Source organism: Sarcophilus harrisii, chromosome 1 (assembly GCF_902635505.1).
Source record: "Sarcophilus harrisii chromosome 1, mSarHar1.11, whole genome shotgun sequence".
Lineage (NCBI taxonomy): Eukaryota > Metazoa > Chordata > Mammalia > Dasyuromorphia > Dasyuridae > Sarcophilus > Sarcophilus harrisii.
In genome coordinates this window covers 358,665,947-358,686,188 of record NC_045426.1, presented here as the reverse complement: position 1 = coordinate 358,686,188, position 20,242 = coordinate 358,665,947, and the positions used below count along the sequence as shown (strand labels likewise).

At 33.0% G+C, this 20,242-nt stretch overlaps 1 protein-coding gene across 1 annotated transcript in view; it reads left to right on the top strand.

Moving 5' to 3' along the window:
* DCC (DCC netrin 1 receptor) overlaps nucleotides 1-20,242 on the top strand; it is a 1,389,687-nt gene that overhangs the window by 458,228 nt on the left and 911,217 nt on the right. Inside the window, exon 2 of the mRNA XM_031946063.1 lies at nucleotides 12,729-13,049. Coding sequence (XP_031801923.1) covers nucleotides 12,729-13,049 — 321 coding nt within the window. The remainder of the gene's footprint in view (nucleotides 1-12,728; nucleotides 13,050-20,242) is intronic.

Below are 20,242 nucleotides of genomic sequence, written 5' to 3'. Positions count from 1 at the left end.
TTTGCACCATTAGCTGTCTGTCTGTCTTTCTTCTGTTTATAGGAAAGTACACTGATATTATAAGACTAAGGTCCCCAGAACAATTCAATCTCAATATAGTTGAATTAACTTTTAAATAAAAAAAAAAAAAAACTAGCCTAGCCCCCTAAACTAACCTATCCTAGCCTGCCAGAAGTAGATGTTGACTTCATCCCACACTCATTTCCAACTATATTCCTTTCTCCCTCCCCTATCCACCAAACCATTATTTGTAACAGTAACAACAATAAATAAACAACAGTAACAACAAAAAGCACTTCAGCAAAACTAAACAACATCTAATCTGAGTGTGACAGAATGTGCAACATTCTATACTTATAGTTCTTTACTTCTTTTATCAGAAAAGGGATGTGCATTTTTTTTCATCCATTTGAGGATAAAGTTATTTAGTATTTGCAGTGTGTGTGTGTGTGTGTGTGTGTGTGTGTGTGTGTGCGTAATACCGCTGAAGCTGTAAATACAAAATTAAAGTTCTTGGCATCAAGGAACCAGCAATTTATGGGGAGGAGGGAAAAAAGGTAACATAAATAAGTATATAAAAGTTATATAAAAAAAAAACAATTAGGTACTTTTTTGGGTGGTGGGATGGCACTAATGCCTGAGGGAATTGAGAGAAGGCTATGAAGTACAGGTAAGTTTTGAAGGAAACTGAAAATTAATTATTATAAGTGACAAAATAAGGCAAGAAAGCTTTGATTTACTTTAGTGGTATGGCTATCAAACCAATGATTTTTTGTGAGTAATTGAAAAAACAAATAAATATTAAATAGTTAGATGATATAAGCATAAGCCTATATCTTTTATGTAAAAGAAATATTGTCTAAACAAATGAAGATTCTGGTTTGTTTTTTTGTTTTGTTTTTTTTTTACATTTTTTCCCTAGTGCCATTTAGTAGCTAATTAAAATACAAAATTCAACTATAAACCTTAACGTTCAACAGAACTACCATTGTTTATTCCTTCCCCCCCAAAAAAAAAATATTTCTACATCAGAGGAAATATAGACAATAGCCAGAGAAGCATATTAGTTGATGGGACTGGTAAGGTGGTGAATTCCATTTCAGAAATGTTGCTTCATTTTTTTGGTAAGACATCGTGGTAGAGATGTTTGACGAGGAAAAGAAAATATAAGAGTGAAAATCCGGGAAAATGTTGAGGATAGAGAAGAAAGGTTTATTAATCATTTGTATTCAAATTCTAATAGATGGTATGCAAATGTATGAGACTGGTAAAAGAATAGACAAAGAGAGGAAGAGGGACAGAAATAAAATCTTTGGGGGTAATCATGAGGAAGCAATAATAGAGATGATAGAGAAAGAATGTAGACAAAGGATGTTCAAAGATCTAGGAGGAAGAGAATGAGAGTAGAATGTCAAAGTAGCAAAGGTACAAAAAACTACTTCAAAAGGAATTAATGGTAATGTCAATGCAGAGAAACATCAGGAAATCTGTGGACTTAGAAAAAAGTATAGGGTTTTAAAAAGGAGTTATTTGTGATACTGGAGAAGAGTAAGCAGAAATGTAGTAGGAGAAAAAAAGAAAGGATCCTCAGAAGGATCAAAGGAGTAAAAAACATGTCATATTATATACTGTCAATGAAATTATGGACATTTCACCTGAAGACTAAAAGAAGATATACTACATGTGTATGCTTATATATTTGAGGATTGTTATATAGTAGAGGGTTTAGCACTGTTCTTGGCCCAGGACGAAAACCCAGGATTAGTGGGTGGAAGTGTCAGAAAGATAAATGTAAGCTTGAATGAAATGAAAAACTTCCAATTTATCAGTCTTCTCCAAGTGAAATAGCCAAATGGGAGATGCATTCCTGTTGCAAGGGAATCTGATTGGATGTTTACACTAAGTCTGCCACCATTAGGGTAAACCCTTGTATGGTGTGTGGAAGCAAGTGGCTGGAAGAAGCTATCAAGTAATAAAAAGATGGGCAAACTGGCCCAGGTCACAAACAAAGGAGGTCAAAACTCTCATGCTAATCAACAAGCCTATAAGGCCCCTGAGTAGCCTCTGTACTTCTAGCTTAGGCAAGAAAGGGTGACTCAGCTTCCAAAAAGAATAAAAGAAAAAAAAAAAAGAAGTAAAAGAGCTTATTCTAGGAAGAAAAAAAATGCCTTCTCTCTATATGCCTTTAATCAGGGGGTAGATAAATACTTTTCAAGTTAATGTGGATAGAATTATGCATTACAGTATGGATTATATAACGGATGAAGTTCTTTCTAACTCTAAGATTCCATGATTTCATGATCCTTACTTCATCTTCAGATATTTGGCAAGAGGAATTCAATGCTATAAAATAAACATTTATGAAGTATCTATTACATGCCCAGCACTGTGCTAAGTTCTGAGTATACATATTAAAAAAACAAAACAAAATAAAACAAAACAAAAAAAAAACAATGTTTGCCCATAAGGTGCACAGCATATAAGAGGAAGCTGTAAAGCAGAATAGGAAAATATCAAGGAGTACTCCACAGAAGTCATGTTTCCTGGAGTGGAAACTAAGCATACCTGTAGATATAAAGTAGTGAGTCATCTGGAAAGTTGAGATCTCAGTCTTCCATAAAAGAAGGTTTTGGGAGGAATTTTGAGATTCATCCTCCAGCCCTCTAATGAGAGGAAAGAGGAGACTAAAGTAATTGTGATGGTATTAAGTTTCTAATTTTGAGTAAACAGTGTGATGATGAAATTTCAGATGGTCAGTTTATCGTGGTTGGGGCATCATGTTCTATGGAGTTGAAACCAAAAGAAAAAGATACAGATAGAAAGTGATTTCTCCTGCCCCGGCCTACACGCCGCCCCACCTCTCCACCCCCCTAGAGAGTGCCTCATTATTTTCTCAGCTAAGTATAACTACTTCCAAAAACAAATCAAAAATGAAAAAAAATTGCATAAGATTGAATATTAAGGAGAAAATAGATAAAACAGGAATCAGAATCAAAGGTAACTTTAATCAAATAGAACTTGCAGAATAAGATGTGTTTTGGTATATAACCTACACACTAGTATAAAATACATTAAAATATAGCCACAAGAATAAACAAAGTTGATGAAAAGTTTAAATTAGGTAATATGGAATGACAATTTGGAATTTGCTTCTGTTATCCTGTGTAAGAACTGAGGGGCAAAAATCAAGCTTGGAGAATTCTTCAGTTTTTGTTCTTTCCCTTTGGTAGACAGGAAGGTCAATATCATAAGCATTTTGTATTTTTCCCAATGCCATTTACTTGCATTGTATGTAAACATCATGCCTTTGGAATTGAAGATGTGTCATTATTCATGGCTAATGGAAATAGTGTGAACAGTTTACTTCTTTATGGATACTGGATTTATAATATAGAAATTAGTGAATTTTAGACACATTCTAGGACAAAAATAAAACCAAACAAATGAGCAAAAAATAATCTAATGTCCCCTTCTCATCAATTGTGACTTTCCTTCCTACTCTGAATAGCTGGGTACTCTTCTCTAATTTTATTATGCGACCAACCCATTTTTTTTTTTTTTTTGTAGAAGTAAAACTGAAGTGAAGCAGTTAGGTCAGATCACCAGCCTGGAGCTTTAGCCAAGGTACTTTTTTATAAGCTTTTTTTTGGAGTAGTAGACAGAATTTCCCTTTGATTAAATCCTCTGCCCTCTGATTAAATCCCCATTCATTTTTTTTTTCAGTTTCATATCTAGTTTAGTTATAGATGATCTCTTAAGTTTTTCCATCTCTAAATCCTATAAAACTACACTATATTTTTCGTTTAAAGGGCATAATTTTGGCTGGTTTGGACACTGCAACAATGTATTGCCATTATACGTACCATCATGTAACCTATATACTGTTGCCCCAGCACTATGACCATTTCCATAACCCCCAAGGCTACAATAATCTTGTCATATAAGTCTCAGATTCTCTTTCCACTGTTTTATAATGTGGATTCAATGCCCTGATTTTGTTACCTAAATGAAATGATAAAATATAAAATTTCAGGGAACTGAATATATTTTTAAAAACTGTTCAATTATTTACATTACTTCTTAGTATCCTAAAAATACCTTCAGGGTGGCTCAATGAAATGCTAAAAAAAAATCACTTCTTCCATAGTGAGAATTATGGATGCAAAATGCTTGGGAAAAGATGCTAAATTGTCTTGACACAGTCAGAGAGGGAATTGGAATGGTTCAAAGTAAGCACAGGTTAAGCAGCACATCAAAGTTCATCTTTTAAGTGTTAATTTTGTGTCCGTCCCAGGGAATGATAACCTAAAGGTCAGTCCAACTTACCTGTTGAGTTGAAAAATCCCATTAGATTTCATCTCATATCAAATAGCTGAATCACAAGGTGGTATAATCATTTGGTTCTGGAAGCAGCAAAGGGATAAGGAAGTATTAGCATCTTCCATGACCCCATTCTTTTTATCACCCTTCTCTACTTTTGGATTTAGCTAGAGTATATTCAGGAAGCTGACATAACTTTTTGTCCTAATTGCTTCAGATATCTAAAATCCTTGATTTAGTGATGATTTCCATGTGTTCAGAATTCTTGATTTCAAGTTCTCATAAAAGTATGAAGAAATATTTTTGAGGAGATTGACATTTGAGCTACAAATCCTATTTCTGTATTAAGTTAGACTTCTACTACTAACCTTATAAGGAAAAGATGACAAGTGTTATTGTGCCAAGAATAAATCAGAATCAGTAACCTCCTAGTTATAGATATTTAGTAATGTTAAAATTAGGTGGCCTGAACCAAGCTCACTTTTTTCTCATTAAAATCTGGATCTTGGACTTTCTGGAGTTTTTCCTGCTATATCAGTATAGCAGACTTAAATCAATTGGACAGTATGGATGTGTCCCTTCCTGAGTCCCCATTTATTTCCTAGGCTTTGGATTTTTCTAAAAAGTGAATTTATGAGAAGTCATGTTTCCATTTATCTTCTGATTTTTCTTTTTAGGTTTGTACTTCTAAGGCTTCCTTGTTGATATTTGCTGAGCCTTTAAAAGGTGAAAAAAAGAAAGATTTCCATCCCATGACCATTCAAATTGTTTAAATTCATAATTTGGAAGGACATTGCTATTTGGTAAAAAAAAAAAAAAAAAAAAAACCAAAAAAAAAAAAAAACAGGATTTTGGAGTTATAAATCTATTTATATAAGTCGTAATCTCATTTCTGAATTTAGCCAAATTACATAAGTTACATACAACTATGAAATGAATTTAGCAACACTTGCCATATATACCTCACAAAGTTGTGAAGAAAACTTGTTAAACTTAAAAAACAAAGATATCTATTGATTTTATCTATCTATCATCTACCACAGTTCAACTGAAGCTTGAATAAGCTTAAATGAAGTTTCCAGGGAGGTCTAGAATTGGATAGAACCATTACTAGGTTGTGACAAGAAAAGCTTTACCATAGGCCTCAAATGGTTCTTTGTAATTAACATAAAGTACTATGAGGATGGCTCTTATTATTCCATTACCCCTGAATTCTTCCTACAAGGATTTCCTTTGTAATTTTTATATTTAAATACTCTGACCAATTTCTACCTTCAGGCCCTCTTCAAAGTTGCTATAGAATAATAGAAAATGACTTTTGATGACTTCATGAATGTGGAAGGGTAGTTACAGTGGAGAAAACCTAGAATTGGAGTCAGAAGACTTGATTAGAATTTTGACAAGTTTTGCTATCTTTATTATCTTCCTGGCTTTGGACATTTCTCTTTTCTGGGCCAATTTTTACCTGTGAAATTATAGAATTATACTCTATCCATTATTCTTACTTTTTTGTGAATAATATGCTGTGAAACCCCAAAATTATAATATACAATTCATAATGCTCTTCTACATTTAGTCATTATGTGCTCACAATAACTAAATTATTATCTTTTCTCTCAAAAGCTTGAAATTAAAATGTATAAATTTACAGTACTTTTATATGCTTATTGTTAAAGAGGAACTATATATATATATATATATATATATATATATACACTTATAATTGGACAATTATTTATTGCTTAAGGTATAATTAAATAAATTTGAATGTGAATTCCTCATGTGATCATAAACTTCTAAGACATTTGTGAACTATACAATGGGAACCACTTTAATAGATCTCTAATGCCCTTTCTAATTGTACATTCCATGAATGTCTTTATCAACAACTATACTGAGTAGTCCAAAAATGCTACCAAATGTTTTGTTTTCCTTTTTGGTTAAATTCAATCACCATCATTAAACCTTTTCTCAAGTATATGTAGGTCAAGTTCTGCCATTCACAGAATTCTTCTGAATTTTAAATGTGTGTATACACACACACACACACACACACACACACACATATAGTTATGTATGAAATGCTATTCTGATCTTCACTTGAAGAGAAATTGCAATCATAACTGAGATTTCCAATGACTACAATGGTTTGGGGATGGTGAAGTTGAGGGAGGAGAGAAGGGAAAGTACTGGCATTATTCCACTATCTATTCCACAATAATATTTGTAATTTGTTTCTTGAAAGATATAAAATTATGTATAATAAGATCTTGGGGTATTTATATAGATTTTCCAGGTCCCATTTTGTACCTCTATATTGTTGCTTCTGAGCTTTTCTTTTTGAATCTTTCATTTCTTATTCTGATTTACTCTGATTTCAAAAGCATTTTATATTTTGGAGATTGGGCAGAGATTCTTGGAACCATATGGAATGGTTGTTCATCCTTTTAATTTAGCTTGAAATTTTAGATAAAAATTTGTATTTTATAAAAACCATCTTAATACTTGTCTCTGTGACAAAGTATACTTTGAAAAGAGCAAGAAGTAGATAAGGTGGGCAAATATCAGGGAATTCTGACTGGTAGAAATTCTTTTTCTTTTTCTTTTGATCTTCCAAATGAATTACTCAAACACATAAAAGATACTTTCCCCTCTATCTTCAGGTGCTTTATTAACATAAATTTGGAAGAAACCAATGCTTTGAGGTATTATCATAGAAACTTATTTATACAGAGAAAACTCAAAACAAAGATATATCTCCTCCACATTCACCTCACAGTTTAATCTCCTTCTTCTGTCCTCATTAGACAATCTAGCCAAGAAGAAAATAAATTTTTTTTTCGCTAAAAACCAATGTGGTTAAAAATAAAAAAACAAAATAATAATAATGTATATTTCTACCATTCCCATTGCTCACTATTTCAATGTCAATCAGACTTTTCATCTACAGGAAATGTTCTGAAATAATCAGTGATTTCTTCAGGCCATCAAGGAAATTTAATGACTTTTAAATGAAATCTTTATATCTCAGAAAGGTAAACTAAGTGACAAGATCTATGTTCCTAATTTTGCACTTTTTCAGCGTATGAGAAACCTGCTGAAATTTTCCCTATCAGAGATGCTATTTTTCATTAATTTGAAGCTTGAGGTCCCATAATTTGCTCTTGAATTAGGTAATATTAAATAGTTCCTTCCCAAAAATATAGAATGTCTTACTTTAGCTGGGACTTTTCTTGCTCTAAGACTTAAGAATTTAAGAGCTTTCCAGTACTGAAATTCTGATTAAAAAAAAAAAAAAAAAAGATTTGTGGCCTTAGAAACAAAACTGATGGGCAAAATAATAAGCTAGTTGAAGGAGAATTATTTTTCTAGAATCAGTACAAAGTCTGATTTTTAACTCAGAAGAACCACTCTGCTACGGTGTTCCATGGTGAGACTTTCAAATTCATTTTTCAGTGTACAAATTCTGAAAGCTATTCAATCCTTTGCTGAACAAAATAATCCCTTATATGTGAATTATCTTAAAATTTTTCTGAAAGTCCTATTTTTCTCTCATCCTTAATTTTACAACTATTTTACAATTCTTTGCAATGGCCAAATCAATAATTGATTTAAAAGAGAAAAAGATTTTGGACTTCATTTAGGCCAGCTTGCTCATTTTAGAGATGAGGAAACTAAGGATCAATGAGTTTAAGTGATTATAGCTATTGAGATACAGTGAGGATATAGGCAATAATGCAATGCTGACATTTTATTTTTACTATTTTTCTTCATTTCTGCATCACCTTTTGTTTCCTGTTGGCACTTAGACTTTCCAGAGGGCAGGTCATTACTTTCTTATTCTCTATACTCAGTTTCTTCTTGAATTGTTCCCAGGCACAAGAATTTCTAGTTGCTATTCTGCTTGGTGGAATACCACTTTAGATCTCCTAAATAGCATGAGGACATTGAATGCCTGGGAGCTAGTGTCAAGGATATGGCACAAAAGATGAGTTTTATCTTCTTCACAGTGTTTACTTAGGGTTTCTCCTGCATGAGTTCATTCTTCCTCTCATCTGTCACAGAATGAACATAATTTATTGTGGGAGTTCTTTCTTCTTTCTCTCATTTCAGAGCTGATAGAGGTTACTTAGGAAATGAGGTACTATTTACTTGAAGCTATATAATCTAAATGTGGCTGTTAAAAGAAGAACAAATAGCTCCAATTTTAAATGAAATGTATTAAAGGAATGTTAATCTTTATTTAGCTTCCCTAAATTCCACACTTCCAGGCCTGCAAACTGTCATAACCTCCCTGTTCCAGATTAAGTGGATTATTTACTTGAGATTGTAGGCACATAGACTCATTAACATGCTGTCATAAACATCTGGGTGAAAATGAATTGTGCATTCTGTCACATAAATAAGGTGTCCAAACCAAAGCTGTGGTCTAAAAATGGGTCTCAGGGAGAACAAAAAAGCAATAAATACTTTGTTAATATAGGTACATAGTCTTATAAATTCTATCTTCTTAATATTACTTTCATGAAAATTGTGGATCTTTCCCTGTGAATTATACTGATATGGGAAGAATTCAGAACTTAGCCTTTTTATGAATTTTCATAACTGGCACAATCTGACCTTAATGTCCATTACATTGGATTCCCTTCTATGACAAAGTAGGAGACCATATGGATAAGGAGCAAACAAAAAATGTAGTCTTCCTGGATTTCATGAGAGCTTTTGAATGTGCTCCATGTATCAGTCTTATCCACAAGCTAGTAATTATGTATACTTGGAGTTGGAAGGCAGCTTAGAGTCATCTAGTCATGTAATGCCTTTATTTTACATAAGAGAAAACTAAGGGTGTTCTTAAGTTACTTACTCAAAGACACCTTGTCAGGGCTAGGATTGAAGCTAGGTGCTCCTTTTACAAGAAAGCCATAGTGAAGATCATCTTGTTATTAGTGGGAAACAAAGCCAAATGATACTTTCTGATTCCAGTTGTAGAATACTAATATCTACAGTAGTACACACTGCTATTGTGGTATTATTAAATAGTTTTATCAATGATTTCAATGAGGGGAATTAAAAAGAAGCTTTCTAAGTTTGTAATTAATCTCAATTTTCATCAGGTTGAGGTTATTTGTTGAATGGGAAAACATGACCTGTCATCCAGTTAGGTAAAAATAATAAAATATGATACCTCATAAAATTCAGAGGGAAAAATACAGTTGTAAATAAAAGGGACAAAATTAACAGACAAAAATATATACAATGGGAAGAAGAGGGCATGTTAAGGAACTCAAAATGGAGTCCCAAATGGATTAACAACCATATGCTATATTTTTTCTTTCCAATCTGAAGTAGAACTGACAAAGACTAATAACTGATCTTTTGATTAAGCATATATTAGCTACAGAGAGCTGTGTTGGAATCTTAAAAAAAATAGTCCCTGATCTCATAAACTTTGTATTCTTTTAAAGAGATATGACATATTAAAAACTATAACAGATTATGCATATAAAATAAATTTGTTAAAATGTGCAAAACAAAATACTTTGTGTGTGTGTTTATATATTTGCTAGGAGCAGGGTAATATCATTGTGATTAATGTGGAGAATAGGGAGACATTAGAAAAAGTAATATTTTAATGGGATTGTAAAGGATGGGTTGAAATTCAAAAATCAGATGAGGAAAGAAAGACAGTTTTGGACAAAGCATAATGTAAAGATAAAGATCATAAAGACAGAGAAGTTCAGAATATATAATTGAGATTTGGAGTTGTTCATTTTGGATCTAGAATAATAGTTTTAAACACAAATAGAAATGATTCTTATAGGCTACATAGTGATTTAGAAAATCACAAATAAATTTTATTTATTTTGTATTATATTTATTGAACTTTGCCCAATCATCTTTTAATCTGGTTCAATACATACTAAAAAGCAAGATTTGTGAACCACTATTTTGAAATTTTTGATCTAGAGAACTGAATAAGGCTTATTATGAATCAAACCTGAAGACCACCCAAAAAATTTTGAATTTAATCCATAGTCAGAAAGGAGGCATTGTAGATTTTTGAGCAGGAAATTAATATGACCAGTTGTATGCAAAAATGATATTATGCTTGTAACAACAATACGTTTTATATACCGAACAGCCAGAAGGAAAAATACAACAGTAAAAGCACATGTGTATAGGAGTGTGGAGGGAAGTTGTCAGTTTACACAGAGGTGATAATGCATACAAGTCTAATGTTACTATAATAAAAAATGTCATATTTAGGAAAAAAGTATAAACAAAAATAGTGTAAATTTGTGGCAGTAGAGAGAAAAATTATTTTTTTCTGGAATAAAAATCAACAGATTAAGTCTTAAAGTTAATAGGACTTTAGTGAATGAAAATTACTTCCAGGATAGGAAAACCCAAAAAAGTAAGGGCACAGCAAAATGCATGATGTGTATGAGGGTTTTTTAAGTTTTATAATTTTGCGAAGTAAAGAATATAGGGAGTAGAGTAGCAGGGTTTTTTTAAGACTAGAAAGAGAGTTAGGATGCCATCAGGATTCCTTAGTACATATATTACATCTGACTTTATTCTTGATATTTTTAAGTTTGATTATGGTAAAATAAAAAGGAAGTTGAAAACAAGGAGTGAGATTTTTAGTTATGGAAAATAAGAAAAACTAATAAAGTTGAAGTTAGTTACTTTGGAGATGAATAGCAACAGGATAATCTAATAGTTATGTTCAAGGAAATAAAGGGTTCTTGCAAGGAAAAAAAAATCCTTATCTGTGCTTCATTTTTACATAGGGGAGAAAGCAGGAAAATTCAGTAGGATTATAATATTGAGTGTATGTGTACCCGTGTCTATGTGTATCCATGTGTACACTCACATATGCACATATAATGAAGACTACGTAGCAGGGGTCCTCAGACGTTTTAAATAGGAGGCCAGTTCACTGTCCCTCAGACTGTTGGAGGGCTGGACTATAGTAAAAACAAAAACTTTGTTTTGTGGGCCTTTAAATAAAGAAACTTCACAGCCCTGGGTGAAGGAGTTTAAACATCCTCAGCTGCTGCATCTGGCCCGCGAGCCGTAGTTTGAGGACCTAGAGTCTACAACCATCATGGATACTCTATTCCAAAAATAAAAACAAAACAAAACAATAAGAATGAGAACTGATAATTATTTGTCTTTACTAGTTAAGCCGTATTCATGTATGAGGCATTTAAATGGATTACATGACCTCTTGATATCCCTACCATGTAATCAGGCCTGCTGAAAAAAAAAAAAAAAAAAAAAGACTAGTAACCCTAGAAAGAATAATACATTTTGCGTGTATATGTATATAATTCCTTCATTTGAATTCTTATTCTCTTTTTACATTTATGGAAGAAAGTAAGCCAACTGTAACTTGTTGGATTTGAAGTCCAACCAATACAATAAAAAGGGATAATTAAAACAATTTAATTAGAAGGCTTGACAGCTTCAGGTATAACTTTCCTCTCTCCTTTTTCTGATATGTCATCAGTCTAAAATACACAATATTTATTTGTTTGGATGTTAGTAGGGATCAGAATTGATTTGCTTTTATATAAAATATTCCACTGGAGTTAATGTTCCTTCTTAAACTGTTGATGGATCCTATGGGAAAAGTTTAATGTGTGTTTTAGATTGGAATTGAGGAATCCCTCCAAATCTCACACACAACAATAACTACAATTTTAGGTTGGCATACTACAAAGAACTTTAAATTTGAAATCTAAAGATTAGCTCAAACACTTAAGATAAAAAGAAAAAGAGCTACAAAAAACCCTCAGAGTTTGAGTAATGTAATCTGGCCCTTTTATTTTTAGATAAACAAGTGAGATCTGATAAATATATCCAAAGTTACAAAGGCAGTAAAGATGTAGAGGCATTATATAGCAAATCACTCAAAGCAAATCACATATTATTTAACCTTTCAGAGCTTTAATTTCCTCATCTATAAAATAAGAATAAGACTATCTAAACTACTCAAAAAAATTTTGTGCAAAACAATTGTAAACAATTAAGCTCTATAGAACAATGACATATGTGTACATTTACATGTGTAATATCATTTTTCTTTATCAATTTTGTTTCTTGGATAATTTATAAATGTAGGTATGTCAAGGCTACTTTTAATTCTTGACTTCCTGTATTCCTATTATCTTTTTCAAATATTTTACTTGATACACTAATATCAACTATGGATATTTTCTCCTTGGTTGCAAGAGCATTTTTAAAAATCACATTATTTGGAGACATATTGACAATTAGTCATGATGCCAAATGAGATACATTATGGGATTCAAAAAAGCCCAAATACAGACTTTATATTTTTTCACATATTTTCTGATATCAGAATTAATAAAATGATTTCCCTTTTCTTCCTATCCTAGGTTCCCAGATTAAGAGTTTTACCTCCCTTCGGTTCCTGTCAGAGCCTTCTGATGCTGTCACTATGCGAGGAGGTAATGTGCTTCTGAACTGTTCAGCAGAGTCAGACAAAGGATCTCCAGTTATCAAGTGGAAAAAGGATGGTGTCCACTTAGCCCTAGCAATGGATGAACGGAAACAGCAACTGCCAAATGGTTCCCTGTTAATACAAAATATAGTCCACTCCAGGCACCATAAACCAGATGAGGGTCTGTACCAATGTGAAGCATCATTAGGAGATTACGGGGCAATCGTCAGTCGAACAGCTAAAGTTTCAGTAGCAGGTAGGTGACTGGCTCCCTTCTTTGCTTTTGGAACTTCAAGAAGAAATTCTCAGAACACTTGGTGGTTTTTTACAATATAGAGAAAAATAAAGAATACATGTTTAGCCTATCATGTTCATTATGTTCTATCACAAATAGAAGTTGACAATGAAGGAAAGGTTTAAAGGAATGTGTTTTGTTTTGTATAGTCCTGCTTTGTAAATGTTGAGTTTCTGCAGATGGATTAGCTTTTGGCCTAAGGGCATGGAGTCTTATTTTAAGATAATGGTGGTAATGGATATATATACAGAAATCTCATTCTGCAGATAAATGGTAAAGAATTGCACAAGTTTGAATGATGCTTCCAAATACTTTAATGATGGGTAATATTTTGACTAAAGAACTGGATGATAGGATGATTTCTTTATTTTTCTTCTTATATGGAAGCTCTGCAGTAGCATAGATGCAGCCAACAACACATTAAAATTCTTGAAATTTGCAATATCCTTCTATTTCTGTCACACCTTTTGTTGTTAGAGGGCAACCTATAATTATATCTATTGGGCACTGTAGTTTCAGGTCAACAAGAAGATGAATCAGATTTTGGCCTGTGTTTCTATAATGAAGTTGTATTTGCCTGAAGTTAGACTTTAATTTTTGTCTGGTACATAAAGAGCCACTAACTGGACTAACATAGAAAAAAAAAAAAAAAAAAAAGAATGAATTGGGTCTAGGGATATAAGTGGCTAACTTCAACTAACTTTATATTCTAGCTCTCATTATGCAAGCTGAACCATTTGCAACAGGATAATAACAAGGCACATGGTTGCTTTAAATTGGGCTTATTTACAATAGCTTACTTAATAACATATCCTAGAGGACAGTGGGGAATTAAAATTCTTGACTTCAGAACTCAGGCCAGATCCAGATTTCTAACTACTAAATATTGCTTTGATAGTAAATTTTTCTTTTTATTTCACTCTTTCCCACATTTAGACCCTTTAAAAATAGGACAATTTCTGTGGAACATAATCAGATGAAGAGGAGGTGATGGTTCTATTAGCTAATATTAAAAACAACAATAGCAAGAACAATAACAACATATTTAATTAAGCATCATCATCAATGACCTTTATATAGTACCTAGAAGTTTACCAACTGCTCTGTACATATTATATATATTTTATCCATATAGCAGAGCTGAGAGTTATGTGCCATAATTGTCATCATTTTATATGTTAAAAAGCAGAGACAGAGATGTTAAATGACTTCCATAGGGTCAGCTTAAAACAGATTTGAAATCGTTAAACAGATTTGAAATTAGTTCTTCTTGAACTTCCAGTCTTGTGTTCTATATCCTGTACTTTCAAGCTGCCTAGAATAATAAAATAAGTAACCTTCTGGGAGTAGGAGGAAAAAGTGAATAGTACTGTATGTTCTCTTTCACCTGACGCTCCCCTAAGCCAGCATGTGACTCTGTTGCCATTTTCTTTTTTTTCACATTCTTTTTAATGTAATTTCATTTGTAGACAAGTACTAGAACTCCCCCCTCACCCCCAAATCAACAGCCTCTTTACCTTCGATTCATTTGGATTATTAATAGTGAAGAACAGGATGGCCACAACATTTGTTTAAAGGGCTAGTTTAGGAATGAGTAGGAATGAAAAGCAAAACTCCAATCCAGCTGTTCTCTGAATGATGGATGTCTTCCTCCTGACTGATGAGCAGAAATTATAGGGACGACTGAAAGTCAGTGTTAATGATGACCTATCTGAGTGACATACACAAGTAGCAGCCCAGGAATGCACAGAAAGGGGTGAGGAATACTGAAATCACATCTGTCCACTCCCACTTCATCCAGTTTCCTGATCTCTTAGATTTATCAGTTATCCATGATACCTGAATATTCCTGCTAAACAGAATGAATCTGGGCAGCTGTATAATGCTGGCATCAAAAAGCAAATCAGGATCTTATATCACATAAGAATCTCTTGATGTGGGGTTGGTATGATTTCATGCTTACTACAATCGAGATTCAGTTTTTTTTTTGTTTGTTTTTTTATGAGCCTCTCTTTCAAAAGAGGAAATGAAGAAAGATTACATTCTTGCACGATATTAAAATAGGTTTGGGTTAGAGTATTCTATCCAAAGGGAGGGTAAAGTGTTCAGACACTGAGTTACAATCGCTTCTTAGATTATATCATTTGGAGGCAATAGGACTGTTCACAGCAGTTTAGACTCTCACTATGTTGTTTGGCAACACAGCATTCATCAATATTATGTCTACAGAAGTCAGGATTTTCAAACTACCTTCGATGGAGGGATGAGAGATGGCATAAATCTTTCTTATATATATATAAAAAAACCAAAACTAATGCTCTAATGTAATCTCATTTTAAAGCATTAGTAGTTAATAAATCAGTCACCACTAATGTATGATACCAGATTTTCTCTTGACAAACTGCTCCAATATCTGAAAAATTACACAATAATCTCTAAAACCTACTTTTAAAGTTTCATTAAAGACTATTTTTCGCTTGTACTTTCTAATTTTTTAATCAAATAAATGTGGCAAGTGAAATGTGTCCTTAATCAATCCACATATTTTATGCAGAGAACATTACATGCGCTCTTCATATGATTTTCTAGGAACTTCTGAAGAGCTCTTCAGAATCTGACATTCACTATTTGTGAAAGTGCACTTGACTGAAGTGGAAATGAGAGCCATGAAGATAACAAGAGAACTACCTCCAATTGTAACATCTTATTCAAAGTCCCAATTTAATAGATTACCTATTAATAGTATTCCTCTTAATTGGATAGTGTACTAACATAGACAGCATGAGCTTTTAAAATCGTGTGTGTGTGTGTGTGTGTGTGTGTGTGTAGGAATGATAATCCGTGTAACCCACAATTTGGGATCATTAAACAAAACTACACATTTTTGATTAAAATTAAAACAATGGGAGAGGCAGCGTGACTTACTGAACAAAAGCAAGAGTTTTCTGTTTACCTTTAGGTTTGGTCATTCAGACTAATTGAGGTCACTGTACATGAAGTTACTTGATAGCAATTGTACTTTTTCCCCCTATGGGAATTGATTGGACTTGATTGTCCTATGTGTAAGTACATGGATGTGTCTATATATCTATCTGTTTGTCCTACTGTTTATCTATCTACAGTTTAAAGTTAGAAGGGCTCTTGTACTCTGATATGAAACAAAATAAAATGACTTTAAAAAGGACATTTGGGATTAGAAGATCTGACGAAGGCATTTCCCATTTTCTTCAAGATTTCCATGGCCCCAATACTCTGAATTTCTTAGGCATTTCACTGGAATTGAATTGATTAGAAATGCATTAAATCTGACCATGAAAATGTCTCCTCATCTAGAAAGTGACTTTTTGTCTGTTTGAATTCATAGCAATAGCCAAAAAAAAAAAGTCATGATCTTTCCTCATAGGAGAGAGGTTACTTTTTAATGATGTTTTCATGGTGTTGTAAAGAAAGTTATTCAGGAAATATGTCAGTGGATAACAGATTATAAAGCAAATTGTAACTGAAATAGTTCACTGGATGTTTACAAATTCAAAGTTATCTTCCTAAATTAAGTCATTTAAAAATGAGCATAGCTAAACAATGCTTACTGTGTAGTGCTAAATGATACTGAATAACAAATTTTTGAAAGATTTTTTTTTCACTTTTCACCCATTAATTTTGTATGACAGACAATATCTATTGATCTTTATATTGGCCATCCATTAACTACTAAATTCAACCTCTGATAAGTTGGAGTTCGGGGTTAATACTTCTAAAATTTTGCCTTGTGTCTAACTCTCAATGTAATTTACTGTCACCAAAAGAATACAGTAAATCTGACCTTTGAAGCACTTCTAGGAATATAGAGAGATCTGTATCACATGGACCATACTCTTAGGGGACTCAGGAAGGTGCAGAAGAATTAACATTGGATTTGAAGTTTGGAAGTCAAAGTTTAGGTCCCAGATCTAATTACTGCATGATTCTAGGCCAATCATTTAACATACTTCCTTATTTTAAACTAAAGAAATGAGGTGTTGTGTTGGTGAATTTCAAACTCAGTATAGTTTAGGAATGTGATGGGCAGCAACAAAACTAAGTAAAGTGTAGGCTACATTTGATAAGCAGAGAGTGAGGAAAGGCAGAAGCAATAGTCCTTCTGTGTAGTTCTTTGAAGAGACTATCTGTAGTTATTTGGTCAGTTCTGACTATACCAGTTTTGGAAGGATAGAAAAAACGATGATTATGATGATGATAACATGACATAAAGTTTTGTTTAAAGAATTGGATATGTTTAGTTTGCAAGAAAGAAAACTTGGGCGAGCAGTGGCTATGAGGTTGGGAGAATGATACTTTTGAAAAAAATAACTTTAGTATAAGTCACATATGAGAATAGGGTTGCACTTGTTTTACTTGGTCTAAGTAGGCAGAGCCAGGAATATTTAAAGTTACACAAAGACAGATTTTGGCTCTAAATAAGGAAATTCATCCTTCCTATTAGAACTATGATGTCAAATGTACTGAACATCTCAGTAGTCAATTTCTTCCTCTTCCCTGAAAGTCTCTAAGTAATCACTGAATAAATCTTTTTAAGGGATGTTTTAAGGGAATTTGTGTTCAATTAAGAGTTAGGCTATATGACCTCCCCAATTCCTTACAACTCTCAAGATTCTATTATTCTATTAACATAAGTCTCTTAGGTAGTGAAATATAGTTTGGAATATTTTACTCATTCATGTACTCATTCATTCATAAGATCTTTATCAAATGCCTATTTTCACAAGACATGACACTTTTCTTTATGTTGCAGGAGACAAATGTATAGTGCTTAGCACAGTACCTGGGACACAGTAGATGCTACATAAATGTTAATTATTATATTATTAAAATTTCTTAGTGATCATAATCATCAACAGTTAGCAATTATATAACACCTTGAGGTCTGCAAAGTAGTTTATAAATAACTATCTCATTTTATCCTCATAGCAACCTTGGGAAACAGATACTATTGTTATTCCTATTTTACAAATTATTCCTTTTTACCAAAAGCAAACAGAAGTTAAGGTACTTGACCATATCCATATAACTAATAGTTGCATGCATCTAGATTTAAACTCAGATCTTCCTGATTCTAGTTCCAGAATTCTATCCACTATGTCAGCTAGGTTTAGCCTCATGGATACTATAGTTTAATGGAGGAAAGCATTTTTCTAAATATAGAAATCAAGCTAAAAAGATATTTTTCCAGTTCTATAGGAATTAAGAAAAGGGTAAAATTATGTCTGACTTTGAGAACAGCATATGTTGTGCTTGATATGAATTTGGAAGTATAGGTAAAAATTAGAGAGTCTGAGTAAAAGAAAAAGCATTCTTGGATTTGGAAACAGCTTCAGCAAAAACAAGGGGAAACAAAGGTTTGGAATGTATTCGTGAAAAAAAAAAAAAGGTGAGTAGTTTAGTTTGTCTGGAATCTAAGATGCATGAAACAGCAGGTACTATTGTAATGCCAGAGATACTGAGGTAAGATAGAGACTGGAGTTTTTAATATTTTATTTGAATTTATGAGAGGGAGAGATTGTCTGGAGGCAGAGCAGAATCCATTTTCCCCCAGGGCTGAATTGGACTTTTGTCTCAAAGAATTCAGCATCGACTGTGAAATTCCAATTACTTTTATAGGGCTCTAGCAATCAGGGGAGACAAAGGCAAGAGGCAGACTCTGCACACTGGTGAGCTGGAATTTCCAGGAAGGGTCCATCAATCCGGTTCTAACAGGTTGTAGGTAGGACCATAAATTCTGATAAATTGGGAATGAAGAAAGTAGTCAGCTAGAGACAGGAAGTCTGGAGAGATAGAGGTAGAGGATGCCAATTAAATATCTGAGATAGGACATCTGGAGTTTTATGACTCTTTTGGAAAGCCAGAGTAGCCAGATCTCCACAGCCCTAATTATCACAGTCCTAATGAACAGAAAAGGGGGTTGCAACCTAGGGGATTGAAGCAAAACAGTTAAGGGAAATGGAGGCAGAACAATTTAGAGAAACTGAGGCAGGACAATTTAGGGAAATTGAGGCAGAACAATTTAGGGAAACTGAGGCAGAACAATAAAAGGAAACTGAGACATACACAATGAATGGAAAGATACATTGATCCAAAATATGGAGAAGAGAATATCTAAGTAAAGTATTGCAGCTTTATTTAAAAAGCAATAGAAACCATGTAGGGCACTTGGGTGGCACAATGGATAGAGAGTGCTGTGCTTTGAGTCAAGAAGACTATTAATGAGATCAAAGCTGACTTCAAATACTTGCTAGCTGTGTGACCCTGTGCAAGTCACCTAATCCTGTTTATTTAAGTTTCTTTATCTGTAAAATGAACTGAGAAGAAAATGGCAAACCACTCCAGTTTTCTTTGCCAAGAAAACACTGAAACAGGGTCATAAAGAGTCAGACAGGAAAGAAAACAACTGAGCAATAAAAACAAAAATGAGAAGCTACTGTAGATTTTTGAGACATTAGTTACATGATTTATTTATTTTACAATTAAACTAAGACCTATAGAGTTAAGTAGCTCAGACAAAATTATATAGGTAACAACAGATGAGGGATCAGTATACCCCAGGTTTTCAAGCAAGATTAGCAAAAATGCAGGTGATACCATCATATAGACTTGAAAAATCAGGAGACAGATCAGGTTTTGCAAGAGATGGGGGAGCATAATGAATTCAATGGGAAAGAAAAGAAGAAAGAAGAATGTATTAAGCACCTATGAGGTACCAGATATATTGATAAATCCTTTACAAATATTATATAATGTAATCCTGACAACACCAGGAAGTAAGGGCTCTTATTATCCTCACTTTATAGTTGAACCTACTGAGATACAAAGAGATTATAAGAATTGCCAATGATCATATAACTAACTAGTTTCTGAAGTCTGATTTAAACTGGTTTTTCAGAATCCAGAACCAATTCCCTATTCTCTGCACATGTTAAAGGCCTTTTCCTTTAACTATACATATATGGCTATCTTAAGTATATAATTGGATTATTATAGAAATTTTGAAGAATGACAAATGATACATTTATCTTGATAGACAACTGATAAATTAATATATCTATATATTCTTTTAAAGAGTTTTTTGATGTCTTTTTAAAAAAATCCTTTTTGTTACATTT